Source organism: Cyrtonyx montezumae, unplaced genomic scaffold (assembly GCF_038088225.1).
Source record: "Cyrtonyx montezumae isolate F1298 unplaced genomic scaffold, pur_monq_1.0 scaffold_8, whole genome shotgun sequence".
In the NCBI taxonomy this organism is placed as follows: domain Eukaryota; kingdom Metazoa; phylum Chordata; class Aves; order Galliformes; family Odontophoridae; genus Cyrtonyx; species Cyrtonyx montezumae.
The window spans coordinates 87,624,752-87,649,798 of record NW_027072089.1 but is presented as its reverse complement, the minus strand read 5'-3'; the positions used below and the strand labels follow the sequence as shown (position 1 = coordinate 87,649,798).

At 36.6% G+C, this 25,047-nt stretch overlaps 1 protein-coding gene across 2 annotated transcripts; it reads left to right on the top strand.

Annotated features, from left to right (window-relative positions):
* The first annotated feature begins 775 nt into the window (after positions 1 to 775).
* GPLD1 (glycosylphosphatidylinositol specific phospholipase D1) lies at positions 776 to 24,597 on the top strand. Of its 2 annotated transcripts, none has more exons than XM_065751736.1 (25): positions 776 to 1,094; positions 3,888 to 3,943; positions 5,171 to 5,249; positions 6,060 to 6,157; positions 7,412 to 7,522; positions 7,792 to 7,840; positions 8,313 to 8,367; positions 9,327 to 9,434; positions 10,155 to 10,182; positions 10,286 to 10,425; positions 11,421 to 11,486; positions 12,896 to 13,016; positions 13,536 to 13,615; positions 14,698 to 14,884; positions 15,427 to 15,537; positions 16,542 to 16,616; positions 17,002 to 17,158; positions 19,662 to 19,803; positions 20,910 to 21,009; positions 21,098 to 21,191; positions 21,799 to 21,975; positions 22,309 to 22,469; positions 22,882 to 22,908; positions 22,991 to 23,040; positions 24,155 to 24,597. In XM_065751736.1, the coding sequence occupies exons 1-25, from the start codon at positions 998 to 1,000 to the stop codon at positions 24,303 to 24,305; spliced, it is 2,520 nt and encodes an 839-aa protein (XP_065607808.1). In that variant the 5' UTR covers positions 776 to 997; the 3' UTR covers positions 24,306 to 24,597. The 2 variants fall into 2 exon arrangements, with proteins under 2 accessions (XP_065607808.1, XP_065607809.1); XM_065751737.1 differs by having other exon boundaries at positions 13,536 to 13,675; positions 22,991 to 23,041; positions 24,157 to 24,311.
* The last annotated feature ends 450 nt before the right edge of the window (positions 24,598 to 25,047 follow it).

The following is a 25,047-nucleotide window of genomic DNA, read 5'->3' as shown; positions in this document are numbered from 1 at the left end:
ACCGACCCCTTGGGAGCACCATTAGTGACCCATCACCAGCTGGATTTAATTCCATCCACTGCCACTCTCTAGTGTCCCAGCAATCCAGCCAGATCTTTACCCAGTGAAGATTATACCTGTCCAAGTCATGAGCAACCAGTTTCTCCAGGAGAATACTGTGGGAGACATAGCCAAAGGCTTTACTAAACTCTCGGTAGATTGCTTGTGGTCAGTCACTCGATTTCAGGAGGCTGACAGCTCTCTCCTTCTTCCACTTGCCTTGGTGGCCACAAATGGTGCCTTGCACGAAGTCCATGCAGACCACCAGTCCACCTTGCCCAGAGACTGAGCTGCAGCCCAACATGATGGCCAGGCCGTAACCTTCCCCAGCCAGGTTTGTAGAGGACATGATGGGGAGCTGCAGCACATCTAGCCTCTGTAGTTGGACTGCTCACAGCAGTATGAATAAGAGTTCTTGTGAATACCTGCTCAGTATATTCAGTTAAACTGGATTATCAATCGGGATTACAAGATCTAGATGTACATGTGTAATGAATGGAAAGCTCTAAACTTCTTGCTTGGCCAAAGCTCATGAATTTGTACTTCAGAACTAGTGTGTTTCTCTTTCTACTGCTTCAGTACTTTTTTTTTTGTGTGTGTGTGTGAAATCTTTTGGAGTTGTAAGTCAAGTGTGCAGTGAGGAGGCCATCCTCTAAGAGGCTGCCCTTTTCCTTCGTGCTGTAGGTTAAAAGAAGTCCCACTGCTCATGTGCAGTGATGGCATTACACTGCCAAAACCCCAGAGACAGAGGGAAGAACACTTATAAACTATTTCTTAAAAAATATATTTTTTTATTTGAGGTGAAGGTGTAAAATGGCACTGCAAATACCACAATAGTTTGCTTGCTGTGTCAGCAATAGGTCTGAAAGACAGAATATGTGCCGTAACCCACATTTCAAAGGTCACTGCTACTGCTGCAGGCTTCTGAAAACACAGTCTGAGCAAGCGTCACAGCATCATGGCTGGTCTGAAGAGCTGGTCTGTTTTGATAATTATACTGTACAGTTTCTGTGAAAAATGCATTCCAAGTGGAATTTCAACACATGTTGAAATAGGTAAGGCATATTCAGAATGAATTTTCATGTGTTTTGAATTGTTTGGGAAGAAAAGTAAATTCAAATGGCTGAAAAGCAGAGGGAGGGCTGAAAGTAATGAGCATTCTACATAGTTTTCTTTGAAAAATAATAATAATAATAACAACAATAATAATACATGGATTGAATAGATTGTTCATTTTTTGTCATTTGAATCTTAACTGTAATGTTTTCTAGCTAGATTGCTTGTATTAGTTCAGTTCCGTGTTTTTCTGTTTTCTGAAACACAGGCATTATGTAACTGAAATCTTTGCATCTGTGAGTCTGACCTAGGTGTATTCTAGCTGCAGGAAAGGAGAGGAATGCTCATCTTTGTTCAAATTAATGGATTTTTGTATATAATTATAAACCAGAAAATAATAGAAAACATTTTTGGTAGCTCTTTTTTCCAATAACAGTGTATTAATTTTGCCATATCTGCATCATGTATTTGCGTCTGTGACTTAACATAATGAAAACTTTGTTCTGTATCTCTTTCTGGGAAATGTGTAACCTAGGTTTGTAGAGAGTCAAGGTGAGAACTGAGGAAACATCAAAGGAGAGAAATGTTTGTGGTTTGAATTTTTTTGTGTGTGTATGATTTTTAAATTCTGATGTCTGTAGTAATTCTTGAGAAAATGCTCGTGTGTAGCTGGAGGCCATTCTCAAATGTTTACTCACTGCAGATAGTCATTTACAGTTTTAATTATTCAGTTGTCACTTTCTGACTCTAAACATGTTGCTCAAACAGAAAGTAAAATATATAATATTGTGTGTATTCAGGTAATCTCAGACTTTAAGTACTAAATACATGCAACTTAGACTAAGATAGAATCTGAGATAATTCATGACATTCATTTGAGACTGAGTGTGCTCCCTTACTGTGTCTTGTACTTTCGGTCAGCAACCTGCAAACATTTGTTTTTCCTAATGATACATCCAAAAAAAAAAAAAAAAAAAGGAACCATAGTAATCTCTAGAATAAGTCTCACTGCCTGCAGTTGAGTGAACACATACATCTTTTGAAACCCAGATCCCAAATTGCTGAATATGAGCTTCTGAGAACTTGAAATTAAGGGTTTGACAGAATACATTGTACTTGTAAAATATCTCTAAGGAGAAGCGTGGTCTTTCAGATCTGTCCCAAAGCAGATATTTTAATCTAATCAAGGAAGACACTACAGAGAACCTAGATTTACATGATTTAAATATCTTGGTTGTCTGAGAAGTAACATGTATGCTTAGCTATCAGGTCAACATTTACAACAAACGTTGTCCATCTTATCAGGGCTCAGTTCTGACGTTGCTAAAATCTATGCTTTTATTAATGTGCAAATAGAAGTCTGTTATGATAAGATACCAGAAGTTATTTCTAAATGCAAACTCCTGAGTAGTCCAGAAAAATAAATTCAGCAGAAAATAACCCTTCTGCTTCAAATCTCACAATGAAATCTATCTTGGATGCGTTCCTGCAAACTCTGTTAAGTGAAAAGTTCTTCCTGATCAAAATGTGGATATTATTTGGAGTGCTCTGTGCTGTGTCCTACTTGCCCTGTTCTTGGAAGAAGGCTGAGTGGATGGGCACTGCCTCTTGTGGAGCCTCGACCCACAGCCATAGGGCTCCATCCTCAGACCCGTGGTGAGCTGGTAGGAGCTCATGTGAGGAGTAAGGGAAGTCAGGGAGGGTGGGAGAAAGAAACTGCCCAGCTGAGAATTGCAGGCACTGGAAATGGTATCTGTTGAAAGAGCAGAGGTGTGAAACTCTTCTGTGTTTTTTTTGTTTTTACTGTAAATCCTGTTTTGGTGCAAGACTGATCATTAGGCGTCTCTTGACATATTTGCATGAGGATGGTTTAGCACAACAGTGGGTAATATTCAAAGTGAAATATCATTCAAGCCCTCACAGTTTTGTCTAGATCTTATTCCAGAATGAGCAAATCTTTTTGTGATTTAACTTATTAAATTCAGCATATGCTGGGTAGTCTCCAGAGGGATTTCAGTTTCAGTCCATAAGCAGCAAAACTGAAGAGTAAAACTGGTGTGTGGGAAGGCAGAGAAGGTAACCCACATATGTAGTTTCAATTGAATAATTTTACAGACAGTGCAGGGTATTTTTTGAAAAGTGCTAGTAGACTGCCCCTGGAAAATTAATTAGAATGAGATTTCATTCAAGAAAAGTGACAAGTTTATTTCCTTCTTTTGTTATACTTGCCTAATAGACAGTTTGGCAGTAAGTTTGTCTGCCTTTTCACTTAATAAATAGTGTTATTTACACTGCTGACTTTCAATTTATGTCATTTTTCATACTTGTTAAAAATCAATTATACTGTTAAGTATTCATGTTGATTCCTGGGGATAGTGAAATGTAAACACAGTTCATATGTGTCCTTTACAGTTAGAATTTTATGGTACCTATTCTCTATTATATGGATGTGATCGGTGTCAATACTCAATTCTACACATAAAGTTTCCCTTTTACTTGCTATTAGGCACTATTATCTGTTTGTCAGCTTGAGAACTGAAGTGAGAAAGGGACTGATGGGACCTCCATGGCTGGATGTGCCCCAGAAGCAGCAGCATTTCTGCATTAGATGCCTAAATAAGAAGAGAGACCTACTCTTGTAAATAGAATTTGTTGAGAAATTATACTTATATACCTGTGCCACTTGGCTTAGTTATGATAATGCAGTATTATCTATTTTGGATTATGTGTCTAACAGCCATTGGCTGGATTACAATATCTGTAAATCAATACTTCCATATTTTGTTTTTCAGCACATAGAGCTCTGGAATTTTTCACCAAATGTGAAGGGAATGTTGATTATAGACAGGTAGGAAGCATATTATTTCTCAATTTTCACCTTTCTTCGGAGTCTTCTTCTGTCTTCTTACCTTTGTTTATTACACGTTCTCAGTAATGTGTGTGTAACTACTGTGCCTGGGCTAGATTTTTTTCATATTTTGTTAAACAATCTATCAGAGCACTTTAAATGTATTGGCAATTTTCATAAACACGCATGCATATGTATAAACAAAATTCATGTGTTTTTTGTTAAAAACATTTCTGAAACCATTTATGAGAATCTAAAGAACACCATTTTATGAAAGTAGGAAATCATTTGAAGGAAATATTGATGTTTTCTGCTTTATACAACCAAGGTGTGATTCAGATGTTGGTAATTAGCAGCCCAACCTTTGAGTCTAGCCAAGAGGAGGAGGGCATCTTCTGAAGGTGTCTTCAGCTGTACCTGACTTACATCACTGTCAACGGTTTATGGGCAGGTTCGGCCCAGTTCTGTGACAATTGGTGTGGGGGACCCACGGACCCAAGCCCCAGGAAAGGGGAAGGGGGAAAGGGAGAAGGGAAAAGGGAGATGGGCCTAGGAACAAACAGCAGCAACGATCTGAGGAGGAAAACTAATTTACTAAATAGATATCAGAAAGCAAAATAACACAATGTAATACAATATAATTGGAATTAAAGCTAATAAATCAAATAAAATGAGCAAGAGAGAGTGTCCGATAAAACGAAGGCCTTACGCTATCGCTGAAGGCGGACGGCAGCGAGCACCCACTGCTGAGTCCATCCCAAAGGAAAGAGAGCATCCCGTGACTGCAGACAGTTTTTATCTTTCCCTCTGAGCGTAAACACGTAAGAACGCAAAGCATCGCAAAATCCTCTGGGGAATGGAGTTCTTCTTCTCTTCTGAGACAGGTATACCTGGAACTATCGATGATCCACGGAGCTGGAGCATTAACTCTTTAACTCTAAATGCACTACATGATGTTATGATGTGGAATACCAGTACCAAAAATCATAAAACCATGACAATCACTTTTGTCCTTTCCCAAATGGCCTTTCAAATTATAGTGTATAGAGATTAGTTTGGTTTCAATTACAGGGACTGGAGTGGTGGGAGGGAGGACAATGGCACTGAAATAGTGTATTTTACTGAGATATTAGTCATATCTTACTGGCAGTATTTATCTTTGATACTGACAGGAGGATTTGAGTTTTTGCTGTTTAATAGCATTCTGATTTCTTTTCCAACTCCCAGTTGTTACTAAACCACCAGGATGCATTTCAGGCTGGGAGCATTTATCCTGATGCCTTTTATCCTCCAATCTGCAAACATGGTAAGAAGATTTCTGAGTCCAATATTATAACAACTGTGTTGTTAAGTGAAAACTCTTCAGAATTTAATAGGGCTCAATGTATGTATGCTGTAAGAAATCAAATATGGCAAAAGATACCTTTCTACAAAAACATCCGCATTTTTTGTTAGAATTCTGAGCCTTTGTTTGTTTGTTTGTTTGTTTTTGTATAACTTTGTAGCAAAATAACAGATTTGAAGATGTTTTCAGAAAATAGATCTTGGGTAAACGTAACTGTGTGACGTGCAAAGCAATTTGATGTAAAGATGCTGTTTGAATAAAATAGGTTACGTTATGGAGTACTAATCTGGGGAGAAATTGAGAAGATGAAAAGATCAGTTTTCTAAGTATTAGTATCTGTAAAGGGCAGCTGATGATAGCCCTCCTTAGCCCTGTGGTGATACCTATCTTGAAAGTACTGAATTGGCTGCTATGCCCATCTGTTTTTCTGCTATACAGTTTGATGCCTTTATTTATTCAGCAGCCTCTCTCTAATCTCCACTTGGAAGGCAGTATTTCTTTGCTTTCTTTACCTACTCACAGGGAAAGGGAGCAGGCACAAAATTTTCAGGTGCATCAAACACTATCATGTAAGGTAAATCTATTCTCATTTTAACAGTACAGATCATACAAAAATATAGCTAATTTGGCTCTTGCTTTATAAACAGATTGCAAAATGTATCACCTGTGCACTATGGAATTGAGCAAAAGTCTGTTTTCAAGGAGAAAACTTTCTTTTTATTTTTTTTTAAACAAGTATTAATAAATACTGTTATAATTCTGTTGCGACAGGGATTTACCGTGATGTGTCTGAAGACACTCACTGGTCACCATTTCTTAATGCAAGTATTCACTACATAAGAAAGAATTATCCTCAGCCTTGGGAAGAGGTAAGAAAAATTCTTTAACTTTTGAACTGTTTTATTTGACAGCACTTGTTGCTGCCTTCTTCAGCTTCCCTTGTTTTTTGCAGCTTTATCCTTTGGGAAAGGTAAAAAAATACATAATGTTTTTAAATTAAAATCTCTGCTGATAGAGGAAAAGTTGAAATCATGCTTTTATCTTTACCAGACAAAAAGTTAACTGCTTCCATATGAAATCTGTTATCTCAAATGTGTTCTGGTGCTTTTGGTGTATTTTGTAGGACCAAATTTTCAAATGTTATTGGTGGTTTTGAGCACTTGCATTATTGTCAGATCTGGTTGAGTGTTTGCCATTTGAAAACCAGACCTGGTTTAGAATTCACACTTGTGAAATCTTGGACTTATTCTTGATTTGCTTGATTGATTTTTTTATTTGATTTTTTCTTTTTTATGGTATGTGAGCTACATAAGAGTAGAGGAAGAACAGATTGTCAAAACTGAGAAGGATTTTAAAGGTCATACTGCATTCTTTTCCTTGCTGGAGTAATTGCTCTTCTCTCACTACATAGCAGAATTGTACAATTGGAGCAGCATTTGAGACCATGCACTATTTAAAACTATAAATAAATATGTCTGCTTTCTGACTGGCCCTTAGTGATACTAAAATGTGAACTGGTAACCTTCAGGTAGTATAAATTCATCAGAAATTGTGACCTGATTACAGATTTTTTAAAGGCCTCTGAAACTAACAGTGATTTGATATAGAGAAATCTTTTCTGAAGAAATGAAATGAAATTTCTGTTGCTCATAAGGTTATCCCAGATAACTTTTCTGTTTGTAGGAATAAAATGAGTAACTTCTTGCCTGGGCTTTAGTCAAGTGCTTTTATAATGAATTGCATTTGTGCAAGAGCATCTTTTTTTCCTCTGTATGCATTTGCACAGTACTTCAAGTGGCATAGGATGTTAACTCCTTGGAAGTGGAAGAGTTTGTTCCTAGTTGCAAAACACATACCTGACTGGAAGTACACGGGCTGTTCTTACATCAGCCATTTAAATTTATGGCCTCAAATTGTATAAAGCTCTTAAGGATTGTCAAGTTACAAAAACAGTTCTCCAGTATCAAGGAATGAGTACTCATTGTTTTGTTGTGCTAAATTCTTGGATTGCAATATATTATCCATTACATTGTTGTGTAATGCGCTACTGTAAAATGCTCACCTCTTCTTAAAGGCAGGAATAGAATTGCTGATGATACTACATGTGTGTCGTTACCATGTAGGCTACAGAGAAGCTGGTGGCTTTCCTGTTTGGAATTGCCTCGCATATGGTGGCAGATGTTAGCTGGCATAGCCTGGGCATCGATCAAGGATTTTTAAAGGCCATGGGAGAAGTAAGTTTGGATTATTTTATTGATGTGACTGGAGTTGTTGCTACTGATAGTTCAGCTTTGGAGTCTGGAACAGGGAGAAGACAAAAGCTGTACTCCTGATTCAGGAAAATTTTGAGAGAGGTGTAATGTCACAAACTCTGTATGAACAAAATGAGTCAGGTTTGGGACTTGTAAACTTCAGAGCTGCTGGGACAGTTTGATTCTGCTCTTATGTCTGTATGGAAGGATGAGTAAAATGATCAGAAATGTGTGATTTTTATTTCCTCCAGGTTGATTTTCATGGCTCATATTCAGAAGCTCACAGTGTTGGAGATTTTGGTAATATTTCCATTTGCTGAACATAGATCCTTCTTGCTGGAATACTTAGTCCACTTGAAATACACAGTTGGAGATTCTGGATCTTACCCTGTGAAATAGAAGTCAACCTTGCAAAATCCTGCTATCTCTGTGTGCATGTTTTGTGTTTCAGGAGGTGAATAGGGAATATAGATACTTGTACTTAAAGCCAAAAAACAGGTGAAGTATACTAAAGGTTAAATGGAGTAAATACTTGGATTTTAAATTTGACAACATTTTTACTGTTGTCTGGAAATACAAAATATGCAGTGTACTTTCAGGTGAACCATTTATGTATTTTAAATGACAAAGATTTATACTTTTGGCTACCATATAAAAATACATAGCATAGCCATAGATAGATCCATTCACACTTATCCTTGACAGACACTTAGGTGTTTGGTTTGTTGGGTTTTGTGTTCTGTTTTTTTGTTTGTTTTTCCTCCATCTACAGGAGGAGATGTACTAAGTCAGTTTGAGCTGGACTTCAGTTATCTTGCACCAAATTGGTAAGAGAATGACCTTCAGTAGAGTTAACTTCTTTAATGCTTATTTCAGTTTATTCTGTGTTTTTCTTTCAAACCTTTGCTACTGGAATATTCCTCTTGTGCATATTTAATGTTCTCTGACAAAAAAAAACCAAAAAAAACAGGAGGTCAGGAAAAAGTTTTAGATGTAGCAAAATAGCAATAATTTATTTTTTAACTGATGGAAATTATAATTCATTATAGATAATGTTTGCTGGAATATCCTAGCAATTATTTAAATAAGCTGCAGGTAATACCTCACTTAGCTTTCCATTTCAATTTTTGGTCAGTGAGGATGTTTATGGCAATAGATGCTGAGGAATTCAGACAGGTTTTAAAAGCATAAAAAGAAGAAGCAGTTTAAAATTGGCATGATTTTTTTTTCCAGTTTTTAAATGAAATGAAAGATCTAGATACCCACACCCCGCTGGTGTGGTAGATCATTTGATTCTTGTTTAAGTGGAAGGTAGTTCCTTTAAGTGTAGAAGACAGTCAGTTATCTCCTCAACTTCATCAACTCAAACATGTCTCTGAGAAATGTTGAGACAGAAGAAATGAGCAATGTCTTTTTGGCAAGGAATAGAGTTGAATTGGAAAAGGTTTGGCAACAGAGGAGGTTTGGAGCTTAGTTGATCACCAAGCCAGGAAACAAGCTGAGGAAGTGTGGAAACTAACCAGCTTTTGCCAGCGAGGTTATTGATTTCTGGTTCTACGGTGTTTCTACAGGTTTCTGGCTTTGAACCCAAATGGCAGGAGAGTGACTATGCAGAGAGTAACCGTACATGCAGACCCTGTCTGACATTTGTTAATCTTGATAACCTTACAGAGTCTTTTGAAATATAGAGATATTAAAGCAGGCTACGCTAATCGCAGTAGCTGAATTGTCTTTCACCAGGTGATGTGGAAAAACTTTTGTTACAATACCTCAGTCTTCTTCTTAGGTATGTACCCGTCAAAGACCTAGCCTCTATCTATAAGGAATTTTATGGAAGAGAGATCATAACTGAAGACACAATTACTGACTGTACATACCTGCTGTTTCTTGAACTGTAAGTTGTATAGCTTTGTGTAGATTTTCCTAAGTGAAACTTATGTAGGAAAAAGATGATAATTGTGTTTGAAATGCTAGCTCAGAAATTTATGCATTGAGGCCAGGGGTACAAAATCATAAGATACTTTTCTTTTTTTTAAAGGCTAAAATGCAAATTTGGACTGCTTAAATGACTGTTAAGTACATTATTACAGCATAGCTTCTGTGTCCCAGATATTTAACAGTTATGCATTTAACATATTTAGGTCTGTTTATTTGAGAACAGCCAAGTCTTCAAGTATTGTGGCATGTTAGCAATATAATTAAAATCTACTGAAGCTCCATCTACATACTTATATGGGCAGATTACCTACTGTTTATGTAGATCTTCTCAAATCCAAGGATAATGCATGGAGATAAGAACTAAGACATAAACCACCTAGCCACCTATATTCTTTATTTCAGTTAATTACTGACAGACATGCATTATTTAAAAATACTGCAAATCCCTCCAAATTAAGGGTTATCATGAAGTTAAGACTGTTACTTTTCACATTACAGGTTTTAAAATTATGTTAACAGCCATGAGGGCTGTAATTACTATATAATTATTATGTAATTACTTACATAGTATTTACCATGTGCAGGAGTACTGAAACCTTGAAAATAAACTTTTGAATAATGAAATGTTTTTAACTTATTTAAGTTATTTCTGAAGAATTGTTATTTATTTTTTCAGACATGGAGAAAGGCTTGCTGTTGCCAAGGTTAGTTTTCTCTCTTCTAGTTTCTTTTCACTGAACATACAACATAAAGACAGTGAAATCCATTTTACTATCCTTTTTACTAAGTGTGCTGCTTGTCTCTTAGCTTTTTCCAGCATACGCCAGTAAATCTCCATTTCTGGTAGAAAAGTTCCATGAATATTTCCTTGGAGGAGTAGATGACATGGCATTCTGGACAAACAACATTTTTGAGCAGATGAGTCAAATGCTGGAGAATGGAATCAGGTAACATTGGGTTTCTTGCAAAATTTAATGTTCTGATGCCCATTTAATCCTTTTGAAGGCTGGTCATTTCCTAGAGTACGTAATGAACTTTAAATCCTCATGTGAACCAAAGGATCTGTGTCTGTCCTGTGACCAGATGCACAGAGGAATGCATAGACCTTGAGTTTGCATTTGCAACATGTTCACGTATTTTCCTCCATGCAAAGCTGTGTCATGCCCAGCAGATACTCAGCTGGGGAAATCCATAAGACATATCCAAGGGCTTACTTAAATGTTGCAAAGTCAGACTGAGGTTCTTCCTGGCCTGGTGATCTGAGCCGTGCTTGTACTATGAGACTGCTCTCATCAGCTAGCAGAGATGGGCCTTCCTAGGGGAGGCCAGATGCTACTTTCAGATAATGCAAGCAGATAGGAATACAGACAGTAAGAATATGTGTTCTAGTGCTGGAAGTTCAGGTTTGTATTCAGAATACCATATTTTTATTGAAGTTCTGGCCCCAAATTGCATTATTACAAGTGTAAGTTTACTGTAAATAACTTTGTAAGACCAACAGTGGAAATTTATCCACACATTTATGGGATAATGTTAACATTTTGAAAAATAATGTTTGAATGCAATATGGCATAATCAGTTGTTCTTTGTTCCAAACTATCATTATCATTCAAAAATTGTTAAAATTAATTATTTTCTGTTTATTCTATCAACAATATTAATAGAATTAGCAGGGCTTGTTCCAGTATGTTTCATTAAAGACTGTAGTAAAGGCATGCAAGGTTCATATAGAACCTAAGTCATTAAAATATAATCAGGGTCATTAAAATATGCATCAAAGGAGTTTCTATGGATTGTAATACCTCCTTGAAACTGATTAAGAAGGGCTTCTTTAGAAAGCTGATGCCTTCTAACAGAGGAATCAGTAAGGATAAATTTTGAAGTTTTAGTTTCAATTGCATTGCAAGAAAATCTTCAAAAGACATTCTGAATATTTTTTTAGTGGCTGCTTCCTGCCTGAGAACCCTTTGTTTATAAACTGTACAAGGGGCCACGAGGATTACTACATGTAAGTATAACTCTAAACATTCAAAACACTTACTACTGGTGAAAGAAGAGTCAGTCTTTCACTTATGCGGACAGTGAGCTATTGAAAATTAGAGATCATCTATTTTTTTCCATTTTATGTGTTAATTCGAGATAGTCTTAACATGAATAAATTATCTTTATGTAGGGTAACTGTGCATAGCCTAGGACAGGCTTTTATTTTCCAGCCTTAGGAAAAGAATACTTACCTAGCACGGCATTCTGGTTATCACCCTGTGCTCTGCTAAATTAATTAATTTAATAATTAATTAATTTTTAATTAATTAAATTAATGATTCATGATCAGCAGTATCCTTTGCACTGCCAAATTCTTTTTTGATTTGTGTTTAGCAATATGGAACTCATATGTCCTTTTGAGAAAGCACCTCTGTTTCTTATACTAGTTAATTTAATTTTTACTGAACAAAAACTAGAGAGTTGTATTTAGTTTCTATGGGCAAGGTAAATTGTATTTTGTTGGAAAGGATTATTTTCATCCACTTGAAGGCTACAATTTAAGGAGCTTACATTTTGCCAGGAATTTCTGGTGTGTAATAATAAAACTTTAAGAGGAACTTTAACTCTTTAATCTTGAGTATTATTTGGTTAAAAGAAAATCATAACTTTATTAGCTTACTTGCAATAAGTATTAATAGATTAACTTACAATTAGATCAGAGATCCACAGAGAGATAATGGTGGGAAAGAAAATTAAGAAAAATAAGATGTGATGCATCTTTGAAAATAGCCATGCTAAGGCAAAAGAGGACAAGAAAGCATTTACTTTTAAAAGAAGGTGTTTACTTTTAAAGTCTGTCTTCTATTTACTATAAAGAAATATATAATTTAAAGAATAATAATAAGCTAATGCCTATGCGTGGATGAAAAGAACAGAAGTGTCTGGAGCTAAATCAGTAAATGGGGTTATGAAAATTAATGTTTTCTGGAAACCTGATGGATTGAAATACTGATAACCTTTGTTTTATTGCATACTTAATTGTGAGAGTTTTTAGTTTCAAGTTTTTAACTTAGCTGAGAAGAGAGCTCTTAGTATCAGATACTCTTTTCAACTAACACCTCACCAAAGTCAGTAGTTGTAAGGACCATAAGCTGGAGCAGAATTCTGGCCAGTGGCTAGACAGTAGTAGACTTAATGTGTTGAGGGAGAATAAATCCAGAGAAATACTGGAAATGTCTGAAACAAGTGAGAACGACTGGCAAAATGTTTCTACAGCAAAAATTAACTTATTTTGTGGAGAAAAAGAAAAAAATTGTGTGTGAAGTCAAGAAATTGGCATATAGCTTTGGTAATTCTGCAACCAAAAGGTAATATGATTATTTCTCCTTGCTTCAGTTGCATTAATTGTTATTAGTGTCTTTTTTATTTTATCAGAACCAAACACTCAAAAAATGAACATTACAAGGATCCAACTTCTTCACTTCCAAAAACATTTGAAAAGAATATAACATACACAGAGAGAGGAGTTCACTTCAATATACAATCTTGGGCAACAGTAAGTGAGAAGTGACATGTCAGGTAAAATTCAGCTCTGTATAAAATTGTTTTAATTTCTGTCTGAGATGCTGTTTGTGGTCTCTGGATGTAAACTGTAGCCTCTCTCTTCACTTCATGGAGATTCTGGCAGCAATTTTAAATTGGTATATAGTGTATATAAGTGCATCACAAATACTGAAGTTTTTACACTTTTACTCATTTTGTATTGAGGCTAGCATATATTTTAGTGTCAAAATAACAATAATATATCTTTAGTGTTTACGTTTTGTGGAGTCTTACAATCGGTTTTTGAAGTTAAGGAATTCCAACAAATAATATCAGTGAACAGTTAGCAATACACCATCTAAGGCGTACAGATTTTTTATCTCTTTCTAAAGCAATGCTTGTGACCCAAATCAGAGTTCATTCAGATCAATGTGGTGTTTTCCACTGACGATGACTTATTTTTTGAGGTGATCTGTACTGTTTCAGCCTATAGTTTACAAATTCTTATATCTCTTTGTTATTTTTATTTCAGCATTCCCTCCGATTCATAAATCGTGCTTTTGCAAAAGGTATCTGGAGAGTGATAGAAACTACACATCAAAAATCCTCTAAGTACATCTCCAAGCCAGTATCTTCATATTTTCTTGCTTCACCATATGCTAGACTTGGATGGTTTGTACTTTTGTTCTCAAACCTCCCTCCTAGTTTCTGTAAAAAAACAAATGCCTATCAAAATCCTAATTTGTATTCTTTGGATACTCCTTAGAGGTGTCACTGGTACAAACTGTCTGAGTGGCTGACAATGACTGGCAAGAACTACGAGTCGACACACATGTAAAATTTAGTCAGACAAACTCTTCCTTATCCTGCCATTTATTTTTTTATTCTCTTAGTGAAGGAGCTCAACTTGCTCAGAATGGAGAGAAGCAAAATTAGCACCATAGCTTATAGTTATCAACATTATAGAAGTGTTTTTTATTACCCTTTTCTGGTTGGTTGATCATTACACCAGATTAGTTTAAAGTCCTGAGTTATTTGTTGATGGTGCCTAACTGAATTTTCTTGGAAACTCCAGATCAGTAGGGAGTTCAAAGATGCCATAGAAAGATGATCTTTCTCCTTTCCAGAGATGTTCTATCTTTACCTGAATTAGAGATGAGATATGAAATAAATTTGTATTCCTGCCCATCTTGGTTTATATCTTCTGATTCAGAAATTGAAGATTTAATTCTTGAGGTGACTTCACACCAGCCAAATGAATCTTTCTCTCCATGTTCCCTCTTTAAAGCTCCACCGTGTTACTGAGACCCATGATCCATTTGTTTGTCTACTGTTTTGACCATTGATTATATTAGAAATTTGGTGAAAATGATAGTTAACTTCATCTTCTGTGTTCTGTGTCATATGCAAGTGGCCCTTTTTCACGTCTCTTGTTCTGACTGTTCTCAGGTGCCTTGTGTCAGTTAAAAGGCAGTCCATACAGATCTCAGGAGCGCTGGTGGAAGATAAACCTTTTTTTTATTTAGTCCAAGTAAACAAAAATCAACTTCATCATATGAAAAATGCGTTGTAGATCCTTACTGAAATAGATGGGGAAAGATACATCTCAGTTTAACTGAAATTAGATTTATTTTTGGATAATGTAGAGGTAGTCTGGCAGCTAATGCTATGGTTTTGTTGCCTCTCTTATACAGGGCAGTGATCTCTGCTGACCTAAACCAGGATGGATATGAAGATCTGGTAGCCGGAGCACCGGGGTACAGCACATTGGGCCACATTCAGATAGGACGGGTGTATGTAATCTACGGCAATCACTCAGGTTTGCCACGAGAAGAGATGGATCTAGATGGGAAAGCAGACCAAGTTCTAGAGGGTCATCAGGTGAGGGGCCACGTCAGATATTTGACACTGAGAATCAGGATCAGATGGTCTTTTTGAGTAATAAAGTTGATCCTCTATAGAAAAAATCATTATTCAAAAGAATAGAGAGTAATTAATGAAGTTCCCTTGTATTCTATTTCTGTGATTATAAACTGTGGAGAAACAGATGATGTTTTCTTATAGAGTGTTTTAGTAGTCCACAGCTATAGTAGTACTAACAGTGAAGTTTGTCATTTGTAAGTGTGACATCAGTGGTGCATAGAATCAGAAAATGAAATAGCACAGCAGTGCCTTATTTTATTTAATTAGGTTATATTTTAACAACAGCATATCCTCAAAGAGAACAGACCACTCCCAATTAGTGTGTTACTAATATGGTTATTATCTGAGATAATAATGAGGGTAAGAAAATCTTAACAATTGTTTTTATAATAGATCTTCCACTTCTTCCCTGTGCTATGATTCCAAATGTGCATTATGTTTTCACAGTTTTGTATTTAAAACATTTGTTACTTTCACAAGAGCAATCCATCTTCTTTTAGCCTTCAGGCAGATTTGGTTCTGCATTGGCAGTCTTGGACTTCAATGAGGATGGAGTGCCAGATCTGGCAATTGGCGCACCTTCTGTGGGATCTCAGTTTCTCACTTACAAAGTAAGTCATACAAAGGTTTTCCATTTGCTTGCTTTTTGGTGTGGTTATTTATTTATTTGTGTGTGTGTGTGTGTGCATGTGTTGTTTTTTCTCAAACAGATTTTTACTGATACATATATTTTAGAATAGCGAAATGTGACAAAGATATCTGTTGTTGTTCAAGGTGGCTTTATAATACAAACAGAAAGGTTTACTACATTTGATACTTTGACTAGATCAGTGAAAGTTGTCCATATGTCCTTTTTCTGATGGACTTTCTGCACAAATCAGATTTCAGTTTTGCAGCATTGATGTGCTGGAAACATTAGAAGCAGTTCATCAAATCTAAGTGTAGTGGTTTTTTTTCTGAACAAAATGTCTGGAAGGAACCTCACGTCAGTGAGCCTTGTCATCTGCTGTCACAGGCCATCAGATGATATCTAAAATGCAATGTGAACACAGACACAAGCTAGAGTAATCAAACTACAGTGGTTTGCAGCTTACCAAATTATCTCATGTTAATGATCACTGAATGTTTTCTATCCATCTGAACTGAGAGTCAGAACTTCTTAGGTTAATGCACTTCCAGTAACATTAAAGCTCTTCAGAGTTTCAAATACTAACTTAGCTGCTTCTGTGTAGACTAATAACTTGAAAAAATTGCAAGCATCTGTTGTGATTGGCACTGCATCCCATTGCATTAAGTAGTTTTAACCAAAATTAAAGTCAAAAGAACTTGCATATAATTAATGTAATACACATTATACTGTCCTTGCTCCTGAACTGCAGCATGATGAAAATGCACTTGGTATAGCAGTGTCCATTACAATATGGGTATTTTTAGGCTTAGAGTGGAAATGACAAATTTGTGAAAAAGCTTTGGTGAGAAAAAAGCAGTTGTATTAATAGTCTTTACAAAATTGTTTCATATTCAAATTCAAATTCTCTGATCATTGTCTTGGATTTCATACTTGGTGCTGACATGCAAATCCTTTCATGCTGTATTTGCTTCTCCTACTGTTTAGGGTGCTGTGTATGTCTATTTTGGAACTAAGGGAAGAGGCCTGGCATCTCAACCAAACGTGACCATAACTTGTCAGGTATATTGATCAGGCTAAGACAGAGCTACACCAGAATGAGGTGAGGTAAAGAGGAAAAGGTCCTGTAGAATTAAAGAAAAGAATGTTGAAATCAAACTTTTAATTACAAAAGAATATAGACATGTAACTGGGGATAATGCAAGCAGATGTTTGACTAGATTGGCTATCTGTGGGAAATACATTTGTACTCTAGTGCATAGGAGGGAGCAGGGTGAACAAAAGGATACACAGCCTTCCAAAATTAAACAAAATTGGAGTCATAGAGTTGGAGGGTAATTTAATCAGAAGTAGACAAAGTTAGCTCTTTAGAAGTAAGTTTCTTTATTTTGTTAAATAATTCATGTTTTAAGTTCCATTTCAGGCTTAAATTCACTGTTTATTGCAGTATTCCTACTGTAATCTTGGTTGGTCCCTCCTGGCAGCTGACATTGATGGCAATCAAAATGCTGATTTGATTGTTGGCTCTCCATATGCACCTGGTAGTGGGCAGCAAAGAGGATTTGTGGCTGCGTTTTACTCTTATTTCAACAGAAGTAACCAAGGTAATATTCACTGGGTAAATTAATCCTGCTGTATTTCATGTGACTATTCATTTGATTCTAATTAATCATAAGATAATTTAGATTGTGTATCAGCTACTGCTCTCAGTTTTGAGTCATCCATAAACCTGCTAGGGGTACACTTCAGCTCATCATCCAGATGGTTAATGACGATTATAAACAGGACTGATCCCTGAGAAATACCGCTAGCTACTGGCCTCCATCTTTTTTGCACTACTGACCACTACCCTCTAGCTCAGTTCAGTTCAGCCAGTTTTTGTCCTACCTCACTGCCTGCTCATCCAGCCCGTACTTCATCAGCTGCTCTATGAGAATCTTACAGGGGACTTTGTCAAAGGCCTTAGTGAAGTCCAGGAAGACAGTATTTGTTGCTCTCCCCTGACACATAAGGATGGTGATTTGTTTATAGAAGCTTATCAAACTGGTCAGGCATGATCCTTAGTATTTATGCCTGACTATTCCTGATGAATTTCTTCTCCTTCATGTTCTTGGAAAGGATTTCCAGGATTAGCTGCTCCATCACCTCCCTAGGGACTGAGAGGAAGCTGACTGGTCTGAAGGTCCCTGGGACCTCCTTGAAGATAAGAGTGATGTTTGCCTTTGTACAGTCTTTAGGCACTTCTCCTAGTCACCATGACCACTCAAATTCTACTGAGACCTAGTAATTCAGATGATAATTTGAATTTATAATTTGAATTATATTAAAAGAATAATTCAAAGATTCAGACCTTCTCCCCCAACTACTGCTTACTGATTGAGTAAACTGAAGTCTGCTTGCCTGAAGTTCAGGCTCTGCTACCCTTCTACTTGTTTTTTCAGTCCACTGAGGCTCTTGAACTCCCCTGTTTCATGGCCATGATAGCTAAGGCTGACTCTGATTATCAGAGCAGGTCTATATTGTTAGTGCATAGCAGATCAAGCTGTGCAGCACCTCTGCTTAGCTCATCCAGTACCTGTAACAAGTAGTCAAACCTGACACCTAGAAATCATACCTGTGTGAATCCTGCTATGTAATTTTTTCACCAGATATAAGGGAAGACCAAGTCTTTAGTAAGAAATGAATTATACAATAGAAAGACTTCCTTTGTGACTTTTCAATTTTAGTCCTCTGTCATGAAGAACTAACTCACCAGTTGCCTCATTTTCTTGAGTGGTTCAGTGGTTCTTGAAATATACTCTTCAAAAAGGAGAGTTTATTTCAAGAAATTTCACTGACAGGTTAATCTTCAAATATCTGCTGATTCAGATAAATAAAACCTAAAAGTAAAGTGTTATTAGTTTCTGAGGAACTTAGCTTGATAACTAATAAAGACAATTAAAATTGCTAAAGTTCCTTTTGTAGTAAGCATCCACTTTTTTTCCAGTACTACTGTCAGTACTGGAAAAAATGTCAGAACTGTATAGTACTACTGTAGTACTGTCAGTACTACTATATTTCCTATGTACTGTCAATATGTCATGTCATGTATGCTGTCTGAAAATATGAGCACTGATTTGGATCAGTGAAAATTTAATGTGTATAGATGTACATCATATAAAGGTGGGTGAAATCCTCCTTCTAGGAACGCAATCCTGGATTTTAATATCTCTGACAGACAGGCCTGCTAAAGTCATTAGTTTGAACACAGATAAAACAACAACTTTATGAGGCAAAAATAAATGGATGATGGTGTGGAAGTGATGGATTCAATTGCACATTGATGATACCAAGGAGGACTGACAGATCTTCCTTGAAAATTTGCAGATGTATCTTGAAAGGTGATTTTCTGTCATCACTCATGCTCCTTCACGTGGACAAAGGGGAGTGCTACTTGTGAAATAGATAGTGAATACAAGTGATGGGGACTGTTGTGAATGATGAAGGAAAGGCAACGTACAGTATGAAATAAAGTTATTTTGGGATGAGGTAGGATATGCAGGTATTTAATGCTTCATCAGAATCACTTAATTGGGTTTTCCAATAACTCTTACTAATTTTTTTAGCTTATTTCACTTCATCTAAAATTAAAAACCTCAACTGAAATTCATGTTACATTCCAAAATATCAGCAACTTTTTTTTTAACCAAAACATTGATTTGAATGATTTGAATTAAAGCCAGAATTATTTGATCCTCCCCTACAACCCTTGAAATGAATTATACGATATGAATATGAATTACAAGTTCCAATAAATTGTTTCAGTTTTCTCTCATCCCTAAGGACTCATCACTTCAGGGCAGACTTGACAGATAGCTGTCATGTACTTAACGTAGGCTACTGCAATGCTTTACAAGCAGGCAACATTGAACAAAGGCTTTGCGAGAGTACAGTTGCAGATTTAGTGTTGCTCTGCAGAGAAGTCAGCAATAACTGGTGTCATATCATAGATGGTACTAATACTAATAGAAATTTCTCAACATAGGATGAGTTTATCAGTGGATGATTCCTAATAGTATTTTCTATGCCAGGTTACAAAATTTAATTTGTATATTCATGGTCTGTCAGGACTTCTGTCTGTAGAGGATGCCAACTGGATAGTGAACGGGGAAGAAAACTATGCTTGGTTTGGATTTTCACTTCATAGCTGCCAACTGGAGAACACAACATTACTGCTGATTGGTAGCCCTACATGGAAGAACTGTGCTGAGTATGTTATAAATTACTGCTTTTTTTCTCCTCTATTCTGTTAAGATTTGTAGTAGATTAGACTTCCAGCTTTTCAGGAAGTTTCCTCTTTATCTTATTTAGAATATTGTTATTCATATTTTATGCCTTTGCTCTTCTTCATGTATTTACAGAGCATGGTCTTTGTTTTTTAGAGACACTCAAACATTTGTGGGGTATGGTTCAACCTGGCAGGTGGCACAGCAGCACACAGTTGTTCATTCATTCACCCCCTTCCCAGTGCAGTCTGGGAGATAATTAAATAAAAAACAAAGTAGAACTGATGGGTTGAGATAAAACCATTTAGAAATATTATTTACGTTATTATTATATTATTAATAATATACTGTATATATTAAAGAAAAAGAAAAGGAAAATAGTTATGTCTATATTATACTATATATATAACTGTACATAACAAGTGATTCATAAGTAATTGCTCACAACACCCTGACGATGCTCAGCTAGCCGTCTGAGCAGTGGAAGAGAGCCAGATGCACTCCCACGCCCTACAAAACTTCTGCTTGAAGTCATATGGTATGGGATATCCCTTTGGCCAGTTCAAGTCAGCTGTCCTAATTCTGTTCCCTCCAAGCTCCCTGGGCCCCTCACTAGGAATGGCCTCATGTCTGTACAGCATTTCTTTGCAGCAACTATAACATTGCTGTGTTATCAACGTTGTTTTTCTCCTAGAACCAAAACATAGCATCATACCAGATACTCTGAAGAAAACAATTCCATCCCAGCTGAAACTAAGACAGATTTTTTATTGGTGGGAGGGGAGTGGGCAGGAAAATTCCAACAAGGAGATATGTCTTCAGCTAGCACTTACTTTGAGGTAACATTTTCAAAAGCAGATCAAACACAAAAATATATTGAGTGTTAAATAAGTGGATGATAAGACAAAGTCTGTGCCTGAAGTATCTTTAAATTTGTTAGAACAGGCAGGAGAATAACTAAAATTTCTAAATGAGAATTTCTAAAATAGATTAACTGCCACTGTTATTCCAAATTGAAAGTGGAAAATATTTAAAGATGAGCAGACAGCTGAATCTACAAAAATCTGAGAGTTTTAAATTCTAATTCAAGGTGCAATCCCTTCTCATTGGATGTCAGAAAGAGTGTTGGGAAAGTGTATGGATATAACCCACCAAGCACAAAGCACTCATTTTCAATAGCTGGAAACAAGGTAGGGCTCTCTCTATGGTATAGTGCTTTATAAATAATTTGAAATAGAGTGACATTCTGTGGAAATAAATGTTTTTAAAATCTAATAGGCAATGGGCAGAATGGGTTTGTCTCTGGCCAGTGGTGTGATGTCTGTGGCTGGGATCACCAGGACAGTTTTGGTGGTGGGTGCACCTACTACAGGTATGTCATTCTGAAAACTACAAACCATTTCTGCTTTGGGATGTCTGTTTCTGTATGAGTGAAGGGCAAAAACAAAGTTAGAAGTTATAAAAGGGATATTTTAATTGTGAATGTAATGTAAAAATATTTTACAAATTTGGAAATCATCACCTTCATCACTTACAGGTGACGTGTTTTTTTCCAGAGTCTTCTTTTTTCAGTGTTGTTTTTCTAACCCTTCCTTAAGATCAAATTCTATTAATAGCATTTGTTCTGTTGCATTATTTATGTAGCACTGATTACCCAGTGGACTGCATATTTCTCAAAATTAAAACAACATAGTATTTTGTGCTTACTTTGGAATTACAGAGTAAGGAAATCCATTAATCAATATGTGGAACTCTTAGCATCTGTCCTTAGAATGTATTTTTGCCTGCTGCTGTTGCTAAGAGATTGTTTCTATGCTAACTAGTGTTACTGCCATATATTATCTGATGGGTGGTTCATATTTTTTTTTAATTTGATCAATTTTTTGTAATGCCAGTATTGTTGCTATCAAGATATTTCCAAACCTGAATTGTTAAGTCTTATGATCAACTTCTCTTACTTTGTTGCTTCTGATTTCTAGACAGTCTATCAAGGATTTCATTTTTGTCCTCGGTGCTGCACCAAGCTGGATTAGCTCTGGTATATGATCTGGCAGACAACACCAAGCCTTCTTTGCTCAGCACATTCAGTGGGGACAGAAGGTTTTCTCGCTTTGGAGGAGATATATACTTAAATGACCTGGATAATGATGGACTAGGTAAAGCTAGATGAATTTAGATTGCAGGGTTGAAATGTTTTACACTTGACAGCAAGGCTGATCACACACACAATCATACAAGTGCTAGATGAAGCTTTCTTGCTCTGTTAGTTGTACAGAACTTGTACAAGTATTCCATCATGCCCTGTGAGGAGACATCTCTAAAATCCCAAATAATTTAGACAGAAATTGAAACATTTTAACTGAAATTCTGGCATTTATGTAGTTCTAAACACCAATGTTCCAATTAGAATGCTTTGATATCAAATTATCATGTTGTGGTATAGCATTATTTCAGTTTTGACGCGCTATGTCATTCTTTAATTTTTGCAGATGAAATGATTGTAACATCCCCACTCCGAACTAACGATATCACCACAGTACTCTTTGGTGGGGCAGCTGGCCGTGTTTACATTTACAGTGGAAATCAGACATCTTTAGGGAATGTGACAGACCACTGCAAATCATGGACATCTCCCTGCCCTGAGGACTGGGTAAGAAAACATAAAAGTAAAATCATGTTGTAAGATGTAAGGAAGGGGCCAGGCTCTTTTCAGCAGTGCAAGAAGTAATTGGCACAGACAGGAACACAGGAAGTTCCATATGAACATGAAAAAGAACTTTACTATGAGGGTTACTGAGCACTGAAATGAGTTGCCCAGAGGAGTTGTGGAGTCTCCTTTTCTGAAGATATTCAAAACTTGCCTGGATGCTTTCCTGTTCAACCTATATTAGGGAACTTGCTTTAGCTGGGGGGTTGGATTAAATGATCCCCACTGGTACCTTCCAACCCCGGAGTCTGATTCTGTTTCTTTGCAGTTTAGGATTCAGGGCTATTGCACTGGGCTTCTACCCTCCTACTGTGGTTCTCTCCAATAGCTTTTCTTTTTCTTTCTTTCCCTTCAGGCACAGTATGTCCTCATTTCTCCTGAGGTAAGTGGAAAACAAAGTGCTGTGGGAAATGGAAAAGTCCCACTTTAAAAACAGCATTATAACAGGCAGCATTATTTTACAGGAACGATCAAGATTTGGGAGTTCTGTCATCACTGTGAAATCTGAAAAAAAGGTAAGGAAAGTAACTGCTTCTGGTCTACATCACTTATGTGTTCTGGTCTACACCTCAGATCTTACTAATCTGCAGAAGTGTACTTTGCATTTTTAGTTAAATTAGTTTTCCTTTAAGCTACTCTCTGAACTGATAATTAAAGCCATTTTATAAGTGTATTAACTGTGGAGCTGTCAACATTTTGGCACCTGACACCTGAATCAAAATGAATTGCTTGGAAAAAGGCCTCAAATCTAAATTACTTAGAGTTTTCTGAAAGCTTGCATGGTAAATCAAGCATAGATGCTAACTGGCTTTACTCTTTGAACAAACCTGCATGCAAAGTGGATGCAGAGCAGGAAGCTTATGACCTCTGCCTGTTAATATTCACAGGCTCATAGTTGTAGCTGTCATTTGCAGTAAACATTATACACATGCCAAGTCTTTCCAAGCACAGAGACACAGTTCTTACCAGAATGGGTTTGGATGTGCTTATGCACCTGTTTATCTTTGATTTCTTTGGACAATCAGTTATGGGTACCAAAAATCAATCCCTATGTTTGTACGATGCAGTAAGGATACTTTCTCTCAGCTTGAAAGTTGTTCAGCTGAGGGGAATCCAACATTCTACTTACTCTGATGTAACAGTAGGCTGGGGAAGTGTACAACTGGTCTTCAACAAATGTTGTTTGACTTCTTGCTCTTAAAGCATGCACTGAAGAAATGCCCAGAAATGCAAATGCATCTAAGTTAGAACTTGTAATCCAAGAACTGATACAGACATTGGTGCTAGTTCCTGCATGAGTGAAGGTGAGGTAGTTTTCCAGTCACTTGTGCTCTTTTGCTAAAGCATCAGTCCAGTCCAAACTTCATCTATATTTGTACTGATCTTGCTTCTGAGAAAGTGTTTATGTTGACAAGATTTGACCATTTGGCATTTTCCAAATGAAACAAATTTTGTTTGTCAAACTGTTTTGCTAAATGCTGTTCAGATGAGATGGGTGGCTTTCCCATTACTTCTCATAATGTTTCTATGTGATGCTAAATCAAAATCTGGTTTTCATTAGGGAAGCTTAAGGCAATCTTTCACCTGTAGTTGCACTTTTCTGACTCTTTTTCCATATCCATCTCTGCAGAAAGAAGTTGTAGTGGCAGCAGAAAGAAGTTCAGCGAAAGCTCGACTTGGTGGAAGGCTTTTTGTCTACTCACTCTGAACAGTCGTGGTAGTCAAAACTGGTCTTTTAAGGAAGAGTCTCTGTACTGTGATACCTTCCATAACCCCTAACAAACCAGTAAAACCACATAACAGTGAACTTCAGTAGACACATGGTACAGATTGCTAAGTCGCATCCCACATAGTATCCAGAGAGTGAGGGATGCTCACTGTTGTTAAATGATGGCAAATTTTCACAAGTGAATTACTGAGACAATTTTTTGTTGTGAGGTTAACTAAAAGGATTTACTAATCAATGTTTAGCAGTAGTCAAACACTGTACTATTTACTACACATCTAATAATTAAACTAGCTTGAAGTACATCTAAAACTAACACATTTTCATTCCCCTGTATTACTGCTAGTTGATTATCTTTTTCTCCTCTGTAGCCCCTTTAACTACAAGGCCTATTGTACTTTCATCATTACATCCTGTTATTTTTACTCTCCATTGGCGTTCTTTGGGCATCAAAACTTGAGATTACTGAAATTTGAGGTCTTGTACTGAATAAAAAGTTTACTAGTTGTCTCTGGGGGCTGACTGGAACATAAATGTGGGAGCCATCTGTGTTATCCCATAGTTAAGTTTCAGTTCTCTGGACGGGAAGTTGAAGTACTATTCAGAGATTACTTGTTTTTTGGCTGCAGTGTTGGCAGTTCCTCCGTAAGAGGTCTAAAATGATTATTTACCTGGGTTTGGAGAGCAAGTGGTTGGTTTGCTTCATGTTCCTTGCTACTCTTTGCTTTGGAAAGGCATGGACTAGACTAGGTATAGCTCCATTTGGTCAGTCTGATATGACTACCCAAGGCATGC